This window comes from Carex rostrata, chromosome 8 (genome assembly GCF_964058835.1).
Source record: "Carex rostrata chromosome 8, lpCarRost1.2, whole genome shotgun sequence".
Classification (NCBI taxonomy): domain Eukaryota; kingdom Viridiplantae; phylum Streptophyta; class Magnoliopsida; order Poales; family Cyperaceae; genus Carex; species Carex rostrata.
The window spans coordinates 409,510-430,231 of record NC_135925.1 but is presented as its reverse complement, the minus strand read 5'-3'; the positions used below and the strand labels follow the sequence as shown (position 1 = coordinate 430,231).

The following is a 20,722-nucleotide window of genomic DNA, read 5'->3' as shown; positions in this document are numbered from 1 at the left end:
ATAAGCAGACGGGGAACATAATCAGTTTGATTTTCTCTCGAAGTGATTTTCGATGCAAAACCGACAACTCGTCCACTTCTAAATACATATATAATTTGAAAAAGTAATTGGTAACTGATTTCACTAAAAAATATTTATATCATTTGAAAAAATAAATGACAACTGATTTACTAACAATAACAACAACAATAAAGCTTTTAGTCCTAAATAAGTGAAAATAAATTAAAAATGAAACTCAACCGGAGTGACAAAACCAAAATAGATAATAATAATAATAATAATAATAATAATAATAATAATAATAATAATAATAATAATAATAATGATGATGATGATGATGATGATGATGATGATAATGATGGTAGTACAATACTAATAGTAATAAGTATCAATAATAATGATAATGCTAACTATATTATGCTTGTTATAAATCAAATTATATAGAATTTATGAGGATGTTCATTCTGTAACTCTCAATATTAATTCTTAATTTATTGCCTCACTACTTCAGTACTATTGGCATTCATTTTTCATTTATTACTGTAACGGTTTTTCATTTATAATTGGTAATCTATAAATAGAAGTCTTGTAATCTTGTATGTGATATATAAAAATACAAAGATAAGACACACAAAATTATATTATTATTATCTTTACCTCTCTTGTTATTTACTTTAATTTTATTGTAACTTTATTTAATTTTACAACAATGCATACGTTATAAATCATAAGTCTGTGATTTTGTTGTTGTAAGAAAACAATTAATACATCAATTTTGCTTAAGTTTTGGGGAAATTACGTACACTTTACACCAAAGCATCTAACTTGTGTTTATCCAAGTTGCTTCCATGGCACAAGCTATCCCAAAATTTAATGCACTAGCTCCTTAGTCCTTACCTTTGCTTTGTATACTTAATTTATTATATATTTTGGCTCCCTCCCATTGCACTTGCAGCCCTCTCCAAAACCACCGTAGATTATTATTTGATTGTATCCCTTCAATTTAGCTAATAGAGACTAGAGAGTAGAGATGCATGCTAGTACACTTACATTAATATGTTTGTTGTTATTGTTAAAATGTGCAATAGGAGAAGACCCATACAGGTTCTTTGACTGGACCATCACCTATGGCGATATCAATCCTCTCGCCACAAAACAACAGGTAATAATTAATTACATATATCTGTGTGCATTTCAATTCAATGGTAGTAATTAAGCAATAACTTTTATTGATTTGTCAGGGGATATTGATCAATGGGAAATTTCCTGGACCAGACATCTACTCACAGACAAACGACAATTTAATTATCAATGTGCACAACAATTTGCCAGAGCCTTTCCTAATTTCATGGCAAGCCTTCAATACCTTTTTTTTTTTATTTTTCCCCCAATTTTTGCAATTCTTCTTTATAAATAGACAAAATATATATAAAGGGGAGCATTGAATATGATATGGAAGGTATGTCATCGCATAAATGTGAAGTGTGTGATGTCATTGGAGAACTCACTCAGTACTTGAATTAGTTTCCTCTTTTTGGTAGTTACACTTAATTTATATAGAAAATATTTTAATTTCCTTGTATATATCCATTTTTAACAAAATATTTTAGGAATGGAGTGCAACAAAGGAAGAATTCATGGCAAGATGGAGTTTACGGGACGAACTGCCCGATTCCTCCCGGGAAGAATTTTACGTATCACCTTCATCTCAAAGACCAGATTGGCAGCTTCTTTTACTTTCCTTCTCTTGCTTTTCACAAGGCTGCCGGTGGATTCGGTGCAATTCGTATCCTGAGCCGACCTGTGATTCCCATTCCATTTCCCGAACCGGCCGGTGATTTTACCGTATTAATCGGTGACTGGTACAAGGCCAACCACAAGGTAATTTTGAATTTGCAGACTCTTGAGTACCACCTGACCTAATTAACATGCACAAATTGCAACAAGCTGGAAATATTTGTTTGGTACATGTTAAGAGGTAACAAATCACACATAATGGCAAGTAACAGAAGGGTAACAAATCTCACAAAGTTTCCATTGGGCCCAGAACCAGAACCAGAACCAGAACCAGGCCCAATCCATTTTAGTTCTGAGTTCTGACCCTTGCCAAATGTCCGTTTTCTTTTGCAAGAACCTACAAGCCAGACTTGATCGTGGAAGAAGGCTACCTCCACCTAATGGCATTCTCATCAATGGACGTGGATCAAACGGTGTTTCTTTCACTGTTGATCAAGGTAGTTATCAATCGAATCAAGAGCTAGCGACTCAGTAAAATATTAAGAGATCTAGAAAAATGTATTTCATGTAGTTTCTTTTATTAAAAAAATAAAAATGCAGGGAAGACGTACCGGCTACGGATTTCCAATGTCGGTTTAGAGAGCTCGCTTAATATTCGGATTGACGGCCACAAGATGAAGTTGGTTGAGGTTGAAGGGACCCACACTGTGCAAAATGTTTATGATTCATTAGATGTACATGTGGGACAGTCTCTGTCAGTTTTAGTTACCGTTGATCAGCCGGTTAAGGACTATTACATTGCCGTGTCGACAAGATTTACAAAACAAGTGCTGACAACAACTGCAGTGCTCCATTACAGCAACTCAAAACAGCCGGCATCAGGACCACCTCCCGGTGGGCCCACAGATGATATCAATTGGTCTCTCAATCAAGCCCGTTCTTTTCAGTACGTAACTCTTTGTACCGAGTTTTAATTTGCCTATTCTTAACCATTGATCGAGTTCGAAATTAAAGGAAAAGAATTTTTTTTTTTTTTTTTTAACAAAACAGCATCTTAACCTGTGACAGGACCAACCTGACTGCAAGTGGACCCCGGCCGAACCCACAGGGCTCATACCACTATGGATCGATCAATGTGACCCGTACCATCAGGCTTGCCAGCTCAGCAGCAAAAGTGGATGGGAAACTGCGATATGCGGTGAATAGTATCTCCTTTGTTGATCCTGACACTCCCCTAAAGCTAGCCGATCACTACCAAATTGACGGCGTTTTTACCCTCGGTAGCATCACCGACTACCCGACAGGTGCAACAATGCGTATGGAAACACCGGTGATGGATTCTGATTTTCATGCGTTTGTTGAACTTGTATTTGAGAACAGCGACAGTTTTCTCCATAGCTGGCATCTTGATGGATATAGCATGTTTGTTGTCGGGTAATGCGCGTCAGCATTGTGTGTGTGTGTATATATATATATATATAGGACTTAATTTGTTTGAACCGTGATGTGTTGCACGACACATGTTTGCGCTTGTTCTGATCGCTTTTTTTTTCCTTGTGAATTTCAGGATGGACAGAGGTCAATGGAGTAGTAACAGTAGAAAAAACTACAATCTACTAGATGCTGTACCGCGTTGCACAGTACAAGTAAGATTCGAGATTCATAAAACCGAAACCATGCATGCATATATATATATATAACATCTATTGTATTAATTGGGTATATATGATCAATTGGTCATGTGCAACTTGTACGTACTGAAACCTGAAATTAACCGATTGCAGGTGTATCCGCAATCGTGGACGGCGGTTTACGTGGCGCTTGACAACGTGGGAATGTGGAATTTAAGAAGCGAGTACTGGTCGCACAGGTACCTCGGGCAACAGTTCTACTTGAGAGTCTACACTCCATCAAATTCTACAAGAGATGAGCTTCCCATGCCAGATGACGCCTTACTTTGCGGCCGTGCAACCGGGAAGACATCATACCTTTGAAATATCATACCAGATGCAGATGCTGCTAAGTTCATACCTTAATTTCAAATATATATATAGTTTTTGCAATATATGATCGATCGATGTACCAGTACAACAAACAATATTGATTAATTATAATTAATAATTGAGAAGTGTGTTAAATTATGTGAATATCTGATATTAATTTGATTATGTTGCAGACATCATCAATTGATCCGCTAGCTTGAATATATATATATATATATTTAATGGAATTAAACAATTAATACATTAACATATCTGGGTTATATATTATTACTTGGGGAATATCTGATGGCTTTTTGCAAAGCTAATTAAGCTTTATTGTTCCACTTTATTTTTTTAATGGCAGATCTATTAATTGACATGGTTTAGGTATGCTATAAAGGCCAGGTAGATAATTATCTTGGTGAAATATTTTATCCTCTTTAAAAAAAAATCTGTTGTTACTTTTACTTTTACGCTAATCATATATACTATCTTTTCATAAAGAAAAACACGTAATTAAGAAGTATCCTTTCTATATATTGTTTAATTTAAACAAATATCGACCTGGAAGTATGGGCCAAACCGATCTTTCAAGCTGTCAATGATAAAGATTTACATGTTAATTAATTTGATCAATTTTTTTTTCAATATTTTGAACGGTTCACTTTATAATAAATGAATTTTAAAATTTATAAATTTTATATGCAATTGCGTCAATTTTGAAATATTAGTTTCAAAAATTTAGATTTATCGTTTGAATTTTATTTTATAGATTTTTAAAATAATAACACGGAATGTTGTTTTGTTGACCAAAGTCTAAAACTCAGAATGAGGCTGAGGTACTATGCATAGCATGGATTGGTCCTTAGTACCGATTAATATTTTTGTTTTCAAAATTGTAACACTCGTTCTGAAGTGTTCAACATGATCACCATATGAATATGTATTTGTAAAGTGCATTTTACATTTAAAAAAAATAACTATTTTTTTAGATGGTAGAAAATCATTGTTTTTGAATGATTCAAAATTTTCAGATCAAGTGATATCGACCTAAAAATAAGTAAGCAAATTTTAAAAAATATAAAATTTAATTTATAAGTATATTGTATATTCATATAAAAATCTATGTTGAACAATTTAAATTGAAAATAGGATATCACAGCGCGGATCAATATTGGCTATGCATGGTATTGGTAGGTACTATAGGCTTACTGTTAAAGAATTGTTTTGATCGCGATGGCCGATGGATGTAGAATGAACGGCTGCGATCGACCCTCACTCTAACTTTGTTGTTGAAATTGGAGATGATCGAAATGCATGTATACATAATACATACATAGTTTCACTTTCTTAGCCTCATCCCTCCCTCTTGAGTCTCGAGTCTCGAGTCCTGTCCCCACAATCCACTCACAAAAAGCCGCTTCTACTCTCTTTTTTCATCACCTTTTGTTACACCGCATCGCCACCTCTTTCGCTCTTTTTTTTTTTTTTATAATCACACCACTTTGAGAGGCCATGCCGCCTTGATTTACTTTCCTTTTCGTCACTTGAAAGCCTGCCAGCCATTATCTTCTCTTCTCTTCTCTTCAAACAAATGGCTTCCTTCCTTTCCATTTTCTTTCTCTTCATTTTCGGTTCTCTAACTGCTTCTTCTAGAGCCGAAACCAGCAGCCGAGTGCCGGCTATTTACGTGTTCGGCGATTCCACAGCCGATGTTGGAAATAATAATTACTTGACCGGCAGTAAAGTGGCGAAGGCCAATTTTCCGCATAATGGTGTCGATTTTCCAACGGGGCGGCCGACCGGCCGGTTCAGTAACGGCTACAATGGCATCGACTTCTTGGGTATTTTCTCCAACTCTGCTAAGTTCTCCAATCATTTCAATTCTTTTTTTTCAATGTTGTCTTATAAAACATTTAATCTTTTAAGAAAATATTATTAATCATTCTCTTAAAATAAAATTACATAACATATTCAGCGTTTTCAGTCTCAATTTTTAATTTCCGTCTCTACTTTTCAGTTGATCTGTTGAGGATTTTTCAACAAGTCCATGTAAATATAAAATGGTCGTTGTTTTTGTTACTACAATATAATATTATTCAGAAGTTTATTGTGTTCGTTAGATTAGATACCATTACCAATATTAATTAATTCTTAAAAAATGGAAATTGCTTGAAACAAACAATGGAAAATCTTGTCGTTTAGGAAGTGTCCGTTTCTTTGACTTGTTCCAAGGAAGAAACTCTTTTTTACTTTATCTGACTTGTGCATAAAAAAACGGTACAAATTTCAGTGCATTATTACTCTGACACACGAAACTGTACAGTGTACTTAAAGCAGCATGTTAGAAAATTAAAGTCAATTAATAATATAAATCACAATTAACCAGTAATGGTTGGTTGTATAATTAATTAAGTATCTTTTAACAATAAGAAGGTAGATGACTAGATGGTAATGGTATAGTTCCAAAGTTTCCAAAGGCTTCTTGTAGTTGTAGCCAGATCCGCCAATACCGTACTTGAATCGGAATCAATATTCGTGTGAATTTTGATTGGACGAACCGGATTAAAAGGCAAATTTTAATTTTGAGTTACTTTACATACATGATACATCTCCCTCTCTCTCTATACTCTATAGTCCATAATCCATACTAGAAGTAGAAGGAACCGGACCGTGTAGAATGAGATTTGAGGAGTCTGTCACGATGTCAACCCACCCTCCATTCTCCAATGACCAATCCATCATGAATCATGATGTGTTGACTGTTGAGAACTTGAGATGTTAATGGTGGGCCTTCATGGCCTAAAAAGAGCCATACTACCGTCTTCAGTACAAATTATATGATGCAACTTGAAAATCACTGTCCACTCACACGTTTTCTATTGGGCTGATTTGTTTTGTTTTGTTTTTCTGGACAGCTATGCACATGGGTTTCAAACGGAGCCCACCTCCATCTCTTTCCATTTCTGGTAAATCAACTCACCAGATTTTGCGAGGATCGCGCGGAGCTAACTTTGCGTCTGCTGGATCAGGAATTCTAGATTCAACTGTAACTTAATACCTTGTCTTCAATTTCCTACCTTTAAATTCTTCATATACATTTATTTATTTAATTATGTGTGACCTTATTTTTGTTTATGCAGGGCAGCACTATTACTCTGAGAAAACAGGTCCAACTTTTTGCCAGTGTAAAATCAAACATTTCAGCAACAATTACCAGAGAAGCGGCCAATGATGCTATTTTAAAATCTGTTTTTATCATAAGCACTGGTGGAAATGATATTTTTGCCTTTTTCTCGCGAAATAATACACCTACAGCAAGTGAAAGAGCCTCGTTTATTGGTTCCATTGTTTGGGAATTCAAGGGCCATATAGAGGTATATAATTTTGCTTCCTTTAAATAGTTTAAAAGAAAGAAATCTCAATCTTCACACTGCATTTACTCTACAGCTGAGAATTTTTGTAAGCTAGTTATGTACTGTTAAACACAAAATGCTACACAGCAAAAACGAGCACTTGAATTAGATTAACATAAATTTTTGTTTATTAAAAAAATCTTTCGGACTCTTGAGTCATTTTTGCTTGGGACAGGCATTGTACAATCTAGGAGCAAGGAAGTTTGGCGTGGTAGACGTTCCTCCAATCGGTTGTTGCCCGTATCCAAGAAGCCTGAACCCGTTAGGAGGTTGCATTGACACATTGAACGAATTGGCACAAGGGTTCAACCAGGCAGTTAAGGATTTGATGCATGGTCTGAGTCTTACTTCAGGAGGTTTTAAGTACTCCATCGGGAGTTCATATGCGGTTGTGCAGAATATCATAAACAATCCTCAAGCACTAGGTTGGTTCATTCACTGGCAAGGCCTTACTAACTTTTGTAAATGTCTAATATTTATGAATTCCAGATTTAAGAAAAATTTGCTTATTATTTGTATTTGTTTTTTTTTTTCCAGGAATAAAGGAGATTAAAACAGCATGTTGTGGTTCTGGAAAGTTTAACGGGCAATCTGCATGCATGCCAAATTCAACGATTTGTTCAAACCGTCACGATTTCTTGTTCTGGGATATGTTACATCCAACTCATGGCGCTGCTAAGCTTGCTGCTCAGGCGATGTACAATGGTTCGCTACAGTTTGCATCGCCTGTAAATTTCAGGCAGTTGGTAGAGGATCAACAAAGTTGATTTTGATTGTACTCTTCAGTGCATATTTTCCATGAAAGAGGTGGTTTAAATGCAGTATTAATTAGATATTCCTTGTTTAATGGAATACAAAATTAGTTCAAAACTAGAACTAGTATCTTCTTTCCTGTTTGCAAAGCAGACCAGTAAACATAACAATTGGTCCAAAAAGCTGATGACATTAAAATCAAACCTTTTTTATTCGAATAACTTATTTTTCATAAGGAGATGTATATTTTGTGATTTGACATAATAAAATTTAGCATGAGAATGTAAATATTAAATAGTTGGATGGCTTAAATCTCCGATCTTTACTTGAAAATATTGTAACAATTGAATATTCAAATTATATCGGCATTTTTGTTATTTTTATTTTCTAATGAGAAAAATAATTTGTTGAATAATATATTAATTTTGTTACATATAAACTATTCGTATCTCTATTGTATCTGAAAACTAAAAAAGAACACATTAACCTTTTTATCTAGCATAGACTCTTAATGGCCCATTAACCTTCAAGGCCCAATTAGTAATGCGTCGAAGCCTAGAAGGCTAGAAGTAGGTGGATCGGATCTTCGCAACTAGATAGTAATTTCAACCGTAAACCCTGAACCCCTTTCTTTCTCCCTCCCTCCCTCCCTCCCTTTTCAATAGTATCCATACCATCGCCGCTATCGATCTTGCGCCGACGCCGATATGACGTCATCAGGACCTGCTCCGGAGTTGAAAACCGCTCTAATCAAGGCCAAACCTTTCCTTCCTCCGTGCCATGTCATCCACCACTTACTCTCCACTGGGGTAGGTGATACTTGATAGATAGATAGATAGATAGATAGATAGTTCCAGTTCCAGTCAAATTAATTAACCGTCGCTGATTTCTCAAATTTATATCTGCTAATTCAGGTCTGCATCAGATGCATCTTTCGTCTCTCCGGCATCCACGACCGCGATTGCTACACTTCACCACTTGATCAATCTCATTTTATGTTTTTTTTGGAGGAACACAATGACAATGACATCAAATCTAATTTTACCACCATCACTTACTGTTCTATCTGTTTGGGTGTGTTATGCTCTGTCTGCTGCGTACAAGAAAAAACTGGAGCAGCTTTCAAGGAGATAACCTCTGTTAATGATTTTGTTTTGTTCATATCTGACATCATAAAGAGGGAGGAGTACCAGATTGATGGTTTCTCTTTAGAAGTCTCGGTACCACCTGTTATTGTTGCCAATGACCGTGCTTTAAGGTTCTCAAATTTGTATTTTTTTTTGTTTCTTTTAACAAAGTTTTCAGCACAAGTTTGTAACTTTTATCTAAATTATACTGTTCTGCTAATTTACATAGGTTGCATATAAAACAAAAGTTCGAGAAGGAACAATGGTTCAATGATAAATTCCTTCATGATCACATGTCAGTTAAGGATTCCCTCAAGTTACTGCTGAATGCATCACTGGAAAAATACCTGGTAAAATATAAATTATATATTTTGTTTAAATTTTGTTGTGCTACCTTTTTTTTTATTTGACTTGTTCAGATTCCAGGCTGTGCAGAGTGTTGAATCTCTCAGCTCCCCATTTCATATCAGGTTGACTTATTCTCATTCTGAAACCTCACAAAAGCTTCAGAGTTTGGTCTTAAATTGTCGTGATTCAAAGAAAAGAGAAAGAGGTAATGCTCGTAATATATTTTTTTCGCATCAGAAAAATTTGAAGTAAAATTTTATCTGATAAAATAGTGTTAGCAGGGTCAGGAGAGAATGGAAGCAGTAAGAAAGCTTCTAACGAATCTGATGCATCTATTTACAGAGCGCTTGATTTGATTGGAGATCATGATTTTTGCACTCGATTTCTGGTTCCTCCCGGAAAGGTTGATTTATTGAGTTTAATGTGCATTTAATTTTATTTATTTATTTTGCTGTTGTGACTAATTATTTTCTTGTTAGGTTGATAAACCATGCCAGCTTGTAGTAGCTTGTCATAGAACACCCATTTACATTGCTGGGAGATATTTAAAGGTATATTGTGAAAATTCATTTTAATTTTTCACTTAGATTTTTTGCATGTATTAATCCATTCATTTCTTATTATTCTGATAGTACTCCAGGAATGTAAGCCAGTCACGTTGGATAATTGATGATGAGAGAATGGGAGAAGCATCTGTCGAGGTATATTTAATACTGAAAATTGCTTGTAGAGTCTCTCTCTCTCTTGAAAGCTTTGCAGTCGTGAGAGGGGCTCGAATTCTCGACCTTTGGATAACCACGGTCCTAGGACTTTTTCTCCTAGCCAACTGTGCTGCCACCCCGTCTCTAGACTCTCTCTCTCTCTCTCTCATATATTTCGTGCCATTTGTGTAGGAACTAATTGGTGAAAACGTACTTCAAATATGTCGAGGGGATGGCTACAAGTTCCACTCAGCGGGAAGAGAAGATATTGATGTACAGCTATGCAAATTTTACATTATGTGGTTCCTAATGAAATGATTTTATTCTCTATGTCTAAATTGGCATCTTTTGCTTTAAATTCAGGTGCGAATGCTGGGATCTGGACGACCTTTTTTAGTTGAAGTTTTGAATTCTCGCATTCTACCATCTTACACCGAAATTGAGCAAATTGCAGACAATATTAACAATTCAGACAAGAAACTTGTAAGGTTTCTAAACCAAGTTTAACATTTTGTAAGTTGCAATGCTCCCTTTTACAATGTGGTCCTGCTGGAACCAAAACCATATCTCATTGGGTAAAACCTAGGGATACAAACGGACCGGATAGTGGTAAAATCATATCTGTATTGTTTCGGATATGGATAGGGATCATATACTTCACGATTGGATACAAATAGGGAGACGGATATAATTAAAATCCCTAATTTAAATATATTTACAAAATTAACATATATCAATAAATTATTTTTCTCTTTAGAACATAGAAATAGCATAAAATACGGATATGATTCGGATATTCGATCATTATGGTGAGCAAAATAAATTTTCTCATGTTAAACTTGTTACGTCATTACAAAATATATATCTCGGTAACAAAAAATTAAATAACCAACATATCCATATTTTTAATTAAAAGATACCAACAAAAATAATATTTTTCTCTCTGAACATATATGATTCTAAAACAACTGGATATCCAAAAACTTAAAAAATACGGATACGGATAATTATCCGTATTCGTATCCACACAAATGGATATTTGAAAAATTAAAAAATATAGATATCAATAATTATTCATATCCGCAAACTACCCATATTTGAATATTTGAATCCGCACAAGTTTCAAATTCGGATCCGGATACAGATGGATATTATCTGATCTGTTTGCATCACTTGTAAAACCCCATAAACTAAGGTTAGAAACCTCCCACAGTTCTGGAATTTGTACGAAATAAATAAGTTGTGTTTTCATTTTTTTAAACTTTAGGTTGGAGTTGGAAACCTCAAATTAGTTGGCGCTGAAGCATGGAACATGATGCGTGAAGGAGAGGCAGAAAAGCAGGTAATATTATTCTACTATCATATGGTTTTATAAACTATGAGCATCTTATGCAAATGACCTTAATATCACTATCATATTAATAGAAGGAATATGCTGCTCTTGTATGGATTTCACGGCCATTGACAGATGATGATGTGAGCAATCTTACTTCTCTAAAGGACTTGGTAAGGCTGTTTATATTGCTGTATTTCAATGAGTGATGCTATGGTACTATGCATAGTGCATATTTGTCTATACTATGGATCAATATCTTCGTTTTTCAGGTCCAAACAGTTGATTTGAACTGTTTAACACGATCTCCTTGTGAAAATGTACCTGCAGACAAAATTCTATATTTTTTTTAGAATTTTTTAGATAGGTAGAAAATCACTACTCTCGAATGGTCTAGATAGTTTAGATCAAGTGATTTTTTACCTATCTAAAAAAACAGTAAAAAAATTCTAAAAAATGTAAAATTTGATCTTCAAGTACATTTTCACATTGAGAACATGTTGAAGGATTCAGATAAGACTATTTGGTCTTTGAATATAGAGATATCGATCCATAGTATGGACCAATATGCGCTATGTATGCCATGGCCTCACTGGCTCATTCTATTTCAATTTAACAGATTGCTTTTCCTTTTTTTTATTTTTTTTATTTGTACATCTCTCTTTGGGTTTGTAGGATGTCTCACAAAAGACCCCAATTAGAGTTCTTCATAGACGAAGCCCTCTGGAACGCAGTAAAATTATACATTGGTATGACATCTCAGCAGATTACTAATTTTAGGTTAATGACAGGTGAAACTTGCTTGTGTTTATTCAAGTTTATATTTTATTTGTCAGGATGAAAATTGAGAACGTCGAGGGAACAACACAGTATTTCCTACTGCATCTATGTACTCAGGTCATAAATTTTTGAAGTCTTGAACTTGTTACTTTTTAAAAGAAAAATAATGTATTATTTATTTATCTGTTATTTCCTATGGTGTGTTTAGGCAGGGACATATATTAAAGAATTTGTGCATGGTGATCTTGGGCGTACTCATCCTAGGTAAACAAATGTGTTTTAATGTTTCATTTGGACAATTACAAGATACATTTTGTTTCGGTAAATTACTAATGTAGCCTTCTTTAAACAAATTAATAACAGCATAGGATCGATCCTTGGTTGCAGAGCTGAAATATTACAGCTTGACGTTACTGATGTGAAGATGGATTATTTTGATTGAGTTCGCCGGTCTAGGTAGGTGTTTTATGTGAAGGAATTTTTTTTTATAATGAGATAGAAATTTGGAGAGCTGTAGTCATTCATTGTTGTAACACTAGCGTTATCATGTATTTTTCTGTACAATTTGTACTGTTGTAGAATAATTAACATTGGCTACTGATAATTTATTCTTTAAAGTACGACAGAGTTATATCCTTTAATCATTATATGATTGTTCTTACAATTTGTCATACCTGCACTGGGAATTTTGTTTTCAATATGCCTGTTGCTAGGTTCATTGGCTTGTTTATATCTTCTAATCTTCGTTAGTATTTTTTATTTCCTTAATGCCAGAGCCACAACTCATGGCATGAAAATGTTATCAAGTGTACTTGCTCAGTTCCAAGTTTTGAGCGATCAAAAATAGGTTGTCCGTGTATTCTTATAAAACATGAATATGCTAAAGTGAGGTTTAACGGTTTCGAGGATTATCACAATTAATCCACTAATCTCGTACCATTCCAATAACTGTGTTTTGTAAAATATCTCCGTATTTTTTTGAAATATGAGAAGATATATTTTACAGGGCCAAAATCATGTGTTGTTACTTGTTATATGGGTTAAATAACGCCAATGTTAATACATTATGTTATTCGTCAGTTTAAATTTTGTGGTCACATTTGACCCAAAAAAAAAAACGAAGAAAAGGTAATGGAATCTGATCATCTGACAAAGTGATAATACATGTTATTTCAGGTGGAACATGTCGGTCCATCCTTAGTTTCATTTTTTCAACAATGAATGCGTTTGCTATGTGAATTGTGGGTGATATGAAGCCATTAATTAAGAATTTCAGTCTGTATTGATCATTTTGAAAACCGAAAGTCAGAAAAAACGTAAAAGATCACCAAAGATTTAAAAAAAATAAATAAATCAGAAATACAATGTTGGGAGTGTCATTTGTTGGTGTTATACAATTAATAAAGAGATGTTCTACAATTTTTTTAATTTGTTTCAATTTTGAACATTTTATACAAAATTTTAGCAAGAGAAAGTGGTATATTTATGGGAAAAAAAAGGCTAATTGGATACAAAGCATTTCATGTTTTGGGTATGTGCCATGTCTCGCCATGCACATTTAGAATAGTAATAATATTACAAGGTCCAAAGTACTTGTCAGCTAATAAACGAAGTACAAATTAAGTACATAAATTTTGTAGAACCTATTGTTTCTAGCAATAATCATTTTTGTTTATTTGACTAATTTGCAAAACATAAAATTATTGAATTTTACGATTTCTTCTATTTTAGAATTATGTAGATTCAAGCCAATTGAAATTGCAATGTAGATTGCTTAAACTGAAAAAATCATGAAGACATGTATCAAAAATTTAAATTATAAAATTATAAACTTGGTAAAGTGTTTTTGATGTTGTTTCAACATGATACAACGTTGGTAACGTTTGTAAAACGTTATAATGATTATACATGTAAAAAACGCTGTGGAACAGTTTGGTCAAACTCAGAAGGAATCACAAAAGTTATAACGTTTTATAAAAAATTATAATGTCTGTGAAAAAGTTATAACTTTTATGAAAAACGTATGTGAAAAAGTTATAACGTTTTAATTAAATTTTCAAATTTCAGAAATTTTTGTTTTTGATCAAGTTTTCACAGAGTGAAATCGTTGGTAACATTTGAACTGAGCTCACAGATAATTCAAAACCCTAAATCGTATTTTGAACTAAAACGTTGTAACGTTTTAACAAACGTCTATAACGTTTTAAGTCAAAAAGCTCTTTTTGGAGCTGTTTCTATAAATAGGGTTTTGGACTTCTTTCCCAAGCAAACCCAGCTGCCCCTAACATTGCAAAAACCTATTTTCTGTGGGCTTGAGTTCCTCCATTGTTGTGAGAGCTTAGAACTTTAATATCCCTCAAGCAACCTCAAATGCACTTCACTAATCTTGAGTTAGATTAGGTTAGAGTAAACTTTTGAGTGTTTCTCTTGCGAACATTGATTTAGAGACTTCGTTCTCTTCTTGAGTTGTCCGTGTGACTTCCCTTGGTTATAAGGGCTCGTCGGCTCTCATCTCTAGTTGGCCATATGACTTCCCTTGGTTGTAAGGGCTCATCGGTTCACAACTTGTAAACCTTTATCGTTGGATAATAGAAAGACGCGCCTAGAAGAGGTTGCGACGCCCTGGAGACGTAGGCCTTTGTTTTGCCAAACTCCGTTATCACTCCGCGTGTCAAATTTCTCTAAACTCATCTATTTACTTTTAATTGTAATTATTTTCAATTTTAAGCAATTAGCGATCTATTTAGTATAACATTACCAGTCTTTAGACCAGTGGTAAAATCACATGATCTCTATGTGAGAAGTTATGTGATATGTTCGCACAAAAGTATGCTTACAAAGTCTCAGGTACAGCTAGCTGTACCCGTTTAAAAACCTTGAATCAACTCTCGTCTAAGACTGCAAGTGCACAGTCCTATCCGTATAGTATAATCAGGTATCGATCCTCAGGGACGGTATAATTCGACTCTGGATTCCTACTAATCTGAGTTAGGTAGAAGTGACAAACTTGGGTTGAATACGTTTCAATTTCTAAATTCAATAACAGAAGATTGCAAAAGAAAATAAATGTTTGTTTCAGTCAATTTTAAAATGATGTTTCCAGGGTTTCAGATTTCATCCTCAGCTTTGCCTCTCTGGACCCTCACTCGACTCGCATGCGACTCGCGTGGTCCTCGAGTGAATGCAGCATTGCACCTGTTTCTGAGTTATTCGATTGTGCAAGGTTCTACTGACCCTACCTAAGATTCTTGAGCCTAAACTCTCGTTTATTAGCACCAGAAACCTAGTAAGGAATTGCAATTTCACCTTCTTAGATCTACAACTTTCAACTCTCGTTTATTCGTGTTCAATCTAAGTCAATTGATCGGTTTGATAAAGGTATCCACTATCTCTCAATAAATGGAAATCTCACCGTTCGGTTCAATTGATCTATCTTTTCAGATTTCTAACCTACCTCAAGTGCTTGATTAAATTGCAAGAAGGATCAAAGTCAAGATATTAGAAGAGATGCAAGAAACATTCAACAATAGACAATCAAGATTCAAACAATTAAAATTAAGCAATGAAAGAATAATACTCAATCAATTGATCACAAGAACAACTCAAATTCAAATTCAATACATACAATCAAAGCTTTAGACTACATCAACCCTAGAAACAAGAAAGATCTACTCAAACAACATCATAAAAGAAAAGAGAAGAGAAGAGATCATGATAGAACCCAATGTAGCAATCTAGCAAGGATCTTCCCTTCTTTCTTGATCAACACTCCAATTCTTGAGGTTTTGAATCTTCAAATTTGGAACCCCCCCCTCTGGTGGCAGGGGTGGTCTATTTATAGACCTTTCAAAACGAGTACTTCAATTCTGGGCCTTTATTGGGCCTTTGCTGTCTGCTCTGGAAACTCGCGATGCGACTCGCATCACCACCTGTTGCGACCCGCGTCAGAGTATGATGGATGCGCTTCGCATGCAATGGCGCTGCGACCTGCTGGTGCGGCTCGGAGTAGTTGATGCGCCTCGCGTCAAGCCTGATACGGGTCGCATCAAGGTCTCTGAACTTCAAAAATTCTCTCGATTTCACCACTTTCCTGCAAAGTAAGAATGAAAGCACAGCAGTACCAAATTCTACATGTAATCATTATAATAGACGTTATTTGATGGCTTAGAATACATGTTCTGGTGATGAAATTGGTCAAAACAATAGGTTGGATATAGCAATATCATGATAAAGAACCGAACATTATTTCAGTTCTTTTACGCAAAATTCTAAAAGAAATGAAAAAAAAAATGGTTTCTTTAAGATCCAGTATCCCGCGCATGTTTTGTTATAATTTTAAGAATAATATGTTTTATATGATAAAGGTTAGCTTTTCTCATTTTTTTTTAGAATCTAACCCAGATAAAATATATTTTTGTAACATATAAAATAAAACATAATACTCTAAGAAAATCAAAATAAAATAAAATGGGTCACAATTAAGCTTTCCAACGTCCATGCAAACATTTTCGAAAAATTGAATCATGTTTTAAACTCAAGCTTAAGACAATGTAAAAATGGATACGTTACAGTGGATTTACGTTGTTTAAACTCTTTCACAAATCATAATTTAATTCAAATGGGATTTGTGTAAGAGATTAAACAAAAATACATTATCACGTACTTTTCATAGTTCATACACTACCGAAACCTTGAGTTTGAAACATAATTTAATTTTTAGAATATATTTTGCATGTTGTTGGACAACTTGTGATCCATCTCATTTAACAACTACAAAATAATCCACTTCTTCACATAAAACAACAACATAACAATTAAAAAACAAATCACAAGCATTAACACACAAAGTTCAATTAACACTACTAGTTGTTGGAGACATTTGTTAAATGAAGAAGCAAATGGACGCTTCAAAGAGCAAAAACACTGGCGACAGGCAAGGTGATAAGCGGACCCTTAACCGCTCAACTGGGAAGGAGAAGACACTAATGGAATGGTACGAAGAGGCGATGAAAGAAAAACCCAAAGACATAGAAGAGATAGAGACCGGAGGAACGACGAGGAGGGAGTCGGTAGAAAAGGTCGCAAACAAGGTAATAATAATTGGAAGTGTGGTGAAGAAACATACTCAAGGCAACTCCCAACCAGGGAACAAGGCGAGAAAGGAAGCACAACAACAGGAGGAGGAAGGGGGGTGGACCACGGTGCTACCCAGGTGGAAGAAAAGGTTTCCCTCAAACAGGGAAGTCAAACAATTCTCATCTCCAAAGGTAGAAAAGGCATATGCAAAACTGTTCCAGGAGAGAAAATGTTTCATATGCTTTGCACATGACCATAAACGGGTACAGTGTAGAGAACCTATTAAATGCATCAAGTGCTTTAAATTTGGACATGTGGCTGGTAGGTGCACTTCATCTATAAAACCTGGGGTTGTGAACCCTAAACAGAAACCACTAGCAACAAAGAAAATTCATCCAAGTAGAACTTACGCTCACGCAACCAGAGGTAGTTCAGCTATGGGTGATTTGTACCTTGATGAAAGGCCGGATGAAGAAGATGTTTTTTTGCCGCCTTACTCAAATGTAAACCCAGTCAATGCTTACTTAGAAAGGGCAGCGTATATCATTGTTATACAAGGTAATGCGACAGCAGACATGGAGAAAGGTATCAAAATAACGCTGGCTAGGCGTCATGGAGGTCCAACCTCGCGCTACAGGGTCCTTTGTGAGGATAGGAGGCCTGTACTGGTAGTGTGTGATGATGTACTGCTAAGAAATGCGGTTGTGCAAGAGGGGCCGTATGACTTGCTAGGAGTGCGGTTCAACCTGGCTGCTTGGGAGGCGACCACTGGTATGGCCTTCCAACCTCCAGGCCACCAGACATGGATCAGGTTACATAACCTACTGTTTCAGTTTTGGAACCCGGCAGCTCTCACCAGTGTAACGGCGAGACTGGGGACCATTAAGGATACTATGCCTTACGGTTTGCAAGCAAACCAGTTTGATCATATCTCGTTGCTCATAGCCTCTAACCACCCACGTACAATACCTAAAAACCTTAGGGTTAGAGAGGGCGATTATGCGAGAAGGGTAAGAGTGCAAGTGGTTAGCTCACGATCAGCGATGCCGGGATACTTTCAACCACCTCCACATCCACCGCAAAGGCGACAGTACTGGGAGAGGCAGCAAAGGGCTCGGCAGCACCCATACCAGAACACGTCAAGAGCAACTTCGCCAACATCTGGCGATAGTAGTGAAGCATCAAACAGATGGTCGGGACTGAACCAGAGCAGGGCAAGAGGTGCTAAGCAGGTTTGGGTTGCAAAGCCGGTTCCCAAGCCGATTACAAAGAAGGTGGTGAAGCCGAGTGTTAGCAAGAAGGTGTGGGTTGTTAAGCCGGTAACACCAAAGCCGGTAAAGGAAGCAATGGTGCAAGTGTGGTCAAAGACACAAAGTGTCACACCCCATATCCCGCGGGTCTGACAGCCTGCCACGTGTATCTATCAGGTGTCACATATACACGCAAGGCAGTGGATCTTTTATATGCATTGCCAATATCCTCACTCGTTGTCTCCGTGTAATAAACCTGAAAAATAATCGGGAGCGTGGGGGTGAGAATAAATTCCCAGTGCGAAATTTGCCACAGTTTAGATTATTGGACTTGCAATCAGACTCTATTTTCAAGAATGAAACCCAAACAATAAACAATGCAAACAGATACATATAATCAATAATTAACAGAATGCCAATGCACGACAACAGTTAAATCAACCTGCAACACAGTTTACGGAATTTCCAAGATGAATTTCAAACACAACATATATTTTGGCTTAACTCGATTCATAACTCAGTTCATTAGGGCTTGTAGCAATTACAGATGTTCTTTCGAGCTGAACCATTATCAAACCCACATCTGTAGGGTTACTGACACCTACAGATGGCCAACCGCTGGACCCTTTATCTGACACCCATCTGCAATCGCTTGGCTTAACAGTTTATTAAGGTCTGGTTTGAATCATATAAAGAAAATCCTTTTTAGAATCGTTTCCAATATTCGTCATATTCAATTGACCTTTCAAATGCATTAACACGTATGAGAATGCCACCGAGCCATAGACGTTACACATGTCACCCACGATTTCCAATCACATCTCATAACATAATCACCCTCCCTCGTCCCAACCGGTACTGGGCATATCGAGGGCCGTTCACCTAAGGCCATTTAGGATCCTGGGAATCCAAGTCAGCATACAGCCCGACTTGGCAAATTCATTGGATCCAAGTGCTTAACTTCGTAAATCCATTCACATACATATCAAATCAAATCAAATCAAATCAAATCAAATCAAATCAAATCAAATCAAATCGTGGTGACTTTCAATCAAATCAGATCATAATAGATCGACACAACCTACAACCATACCAGCATGCAAATCACTCAAGTCATATCAATTCGAGTTTAATTTGATTGGGCTATGCAAATGCTTTACACAATTCAATGATGCAATCAATGATATTCAACATGACAAACGAAAACAGTTTAATTCCTGAAAATAAAGTATCAAACAAGTCCAAGAATCCCGCACCTTATTATGACGAGCGTACCGCTTAATTTAAAGATCAGGCGTCTCGAATTGCCTCGCAAAAATCTGGCTCGACTGAGCCTACACCTATATTATACGATTACTTGGTTTAGTTCGGTTACATTCTCAAAACTTAAATTCCAAAAGCCGTCGTTTAATTCGTCAATTCTTTTATACCTTTCGGCTCGTTTATAATCATTTCAATTCAATTCCAATTCCAAATTTACATATACACATCATGTCATATTCAAATCAATTTATAGGCCTATTTATACAATTCAACTCAAGGCCTACTACAAATACTTCAATTCAAGCCCATGTCACAACAATTTATTTCAAAGGCCCATAACAAAATTATACATATGCATAGCCGGCCTACATCTCAAAATAAATCACATCACGCAATTTGGTCCATTTATTCCTAACAATCACATAAGGCCTTTTAATTATTTTATATTTTATTTTCGGCCTAAACCGAAGGCTAAATCAGATTCTATTTCAAATTCTTATTTAATTTAACACAAATCAGAGAAGACACATTTTCATTTTTATTTCCTTTCATTCATGTCAATACTCAAACTGATCGCTCTAATTTTAAATTCTCCAAAATTTACACCCAACTCTCCATAGTAAGGGAAATTACTAAGGATCTACAAAATTATGATTTGGTACCACTACTTAATTAATTTACATAATTCTACAATACACCCCTCAATATCATTAAAATTTGCCACAACCTACGACAGAGGGGTCTCAAAGAAAATAGTTCAAGCAATTCGATCGAGTCGGGAAAATCAACAACCAAACTCGATAATTAGCCAATTCAAGTTCTACGACATTAATCGATTCATCCGGACACAATTCAAGAAGTCTATAATTTATTTTAGAAATTAACCGAAAGAGAGGATGTCAAAAGAAGTGATCGGTTCCGAGGGTTTCGCCTCGCCTCGCGGCCATCTCACTCGA

General features: G+C 35.6%; 3 protein-coding genes across 5 annotated transcripts; all 3 read left to right on the top strand.

Annotated features, from left to right (window-relative positions):
- Positions 1–959: 959 nt before the first annotated feature.
- On the top strand, positions 960–3,884 carry LOC144558056 (L-ascorbate oxidase homolog). The gene is made up of 8 exons (XM_078306761.1): positions 960–1,162; positions 1,242–1,351; positions 1,611–1,881; positions 2,132–2,234; positions 2,338–2,683; positions 2,806–3,171; positions 3,305–3,383; positions 3,522–3,884. The coding sequence occupies exons 1-8, from the start codon at positions 1,031–1,033 to the stop codon at positions 3,729–3,731; spliced, it is 1,617 nt and encodes a 538-aa protein (XP_078162887.1). The 5' UTR covers positions 960–1,030; the 3' UTR covers positions 3,732–3,884.
- Positions 3,885–5,168: 1,284 nt separating this feature from the next.
- LOC144558197 (GDSL esterase/lipase At5g55050-like) lies at positions 5,169–7,997 on the top strand. Its single transcript, XM_078306972.1, has 5 exons — positions 5,169–5,563; positions 6,638–6,768; positions 6,863–7,096; positions 7,311–7,560; positions 7,673–7,997. The coding sequence occupies exons 1-5, from the start codon at positions 5,314–5,316 to the stop codon at positions 7,900–7,902; spliced, it is 1,095 nt and encodes a 364-aa protein (XP_078163098.1). The 5' UTR covers positions 5,169–5,313; the 3' UTR covers positions 7,903–7,997.
- A 504-nt stretch (positions 7,998–8,501) lies between these two features.
- LOC144558293 (Pseudouridine synthase family protein) lies at positions 8,502–12,824 on the top strand. 3 transcript variants are annotated; one of them, XM_078307107.1, is made up of 15 exons: positions 8,502–8,697; positions 8,803–9,146; positions 9,245–9,365; positions 9,442–9,568; positions 9,645–9,766; positions 9,843–9,914; positions 9,996–10,064; positions 10,257–10,337; positions 10,428–10,547; positions 11,332–11,406; positions 11,490–11,570; positions 12,073–12,146; positions 12,234–12,294; positions 12,386–12,441; positions 12,541–12,824. In XM_078307107.1, the coding sequence occupies exons 1-15, from the start codon at positions 8,596–8,598 to the stop codon at positions 12,617–12,619; spliced, it is 1,584 nt and encodes a 527-aa protein (XP_078163233.1). In that variant the 5' UTR covers positions 8,502–8,595; the 3' UTR covers positions 12,620–12,824. The 3 variants fall into 3 exon arrangements, with proteins under 3 accessions (XP_078163233.1, XP_078163234.1, XP_078163235.1); XM_078307108.1 differs by having other exon boundaries at positions 12,386–12,443; positions 12,560–12,824; XM_078307109.1 differs by lacking the exon at positions 9,245–9,365 and having other exon boundaries at positions 8,543–8,697; positions 8,803–9,149; positions 9,447–9,568.
- Positions 12,825–20,722: the final 7,898 nt, after the last annotated feature.

Excerpts from the sequence above, each read along its gene's own strand:
- LOC144558197 (XM_078306972.1), top strand. The coding sequence starts at position 5,314 with ATGGCTTCCTTCCTTTCCATTTTCTTTCTCTTCATTTTCGGTTCTCTA. Across the intron at positions 5,564-6,637 it reads CAATGGCATCGACTTCTTGG|CTATGCACATGGGTTTCAAA; the intron begins GTATTTTCTCCA and ends TTTTCTGGACAG. Across the intron at positions 7,561-7,672 it reads AAACAATCCTCAAGCACTAG|GAATAAAGGAGATTAAAACA; the intron begins GTTGGTTCATTC and ends TTTTTTTTCCAG.
- LOC144558293 (XM_078307107.1), top strand. The coding sequence starts at position 8,596 with ATGACGTCATCAGGACCTGCTCCGGAGTTGAAAACCGCTCTAATCAAG. Across the intron at positions 9,767-9,842 it reads TTCTGGTTCCTCCCGGAAAG|GTTGATAAACCATGCCAGCT; the intron begins GTTGATTTATTG and ends TTTTCTTGTTAG. Across the intron at positions 12,147-12,233 it reads CGCAGTAAAATTATACATTG|GATGAAAATTGAGAACGTCG; the intron begins GTATGACATCTC and ends TTTATTTGTCAG.
- LOC144558056 (XM_078306761.1), top strand. The coding sequence starts at position 1,031 with ATGCATGCTAGTACACTTACATTAATATGTTTGTTGTTATTGTTAAAA. Across the intron at positions 1,352-1,610 it reads GAGCCTTTCCTAATTTCATG|GAATGGAGTGCAACAAAGGA; the intron begins GCAAGCCTTCAA and ends AAAATATTTTAG. Across the intron at positions 2,235-2,337 it reads TTCTTTCACTGTTGATCAAG|GGAAGACGTACCGGCTACGG; the intron begins GTAGTTATCAAT and ends ATAAAAATGCAG.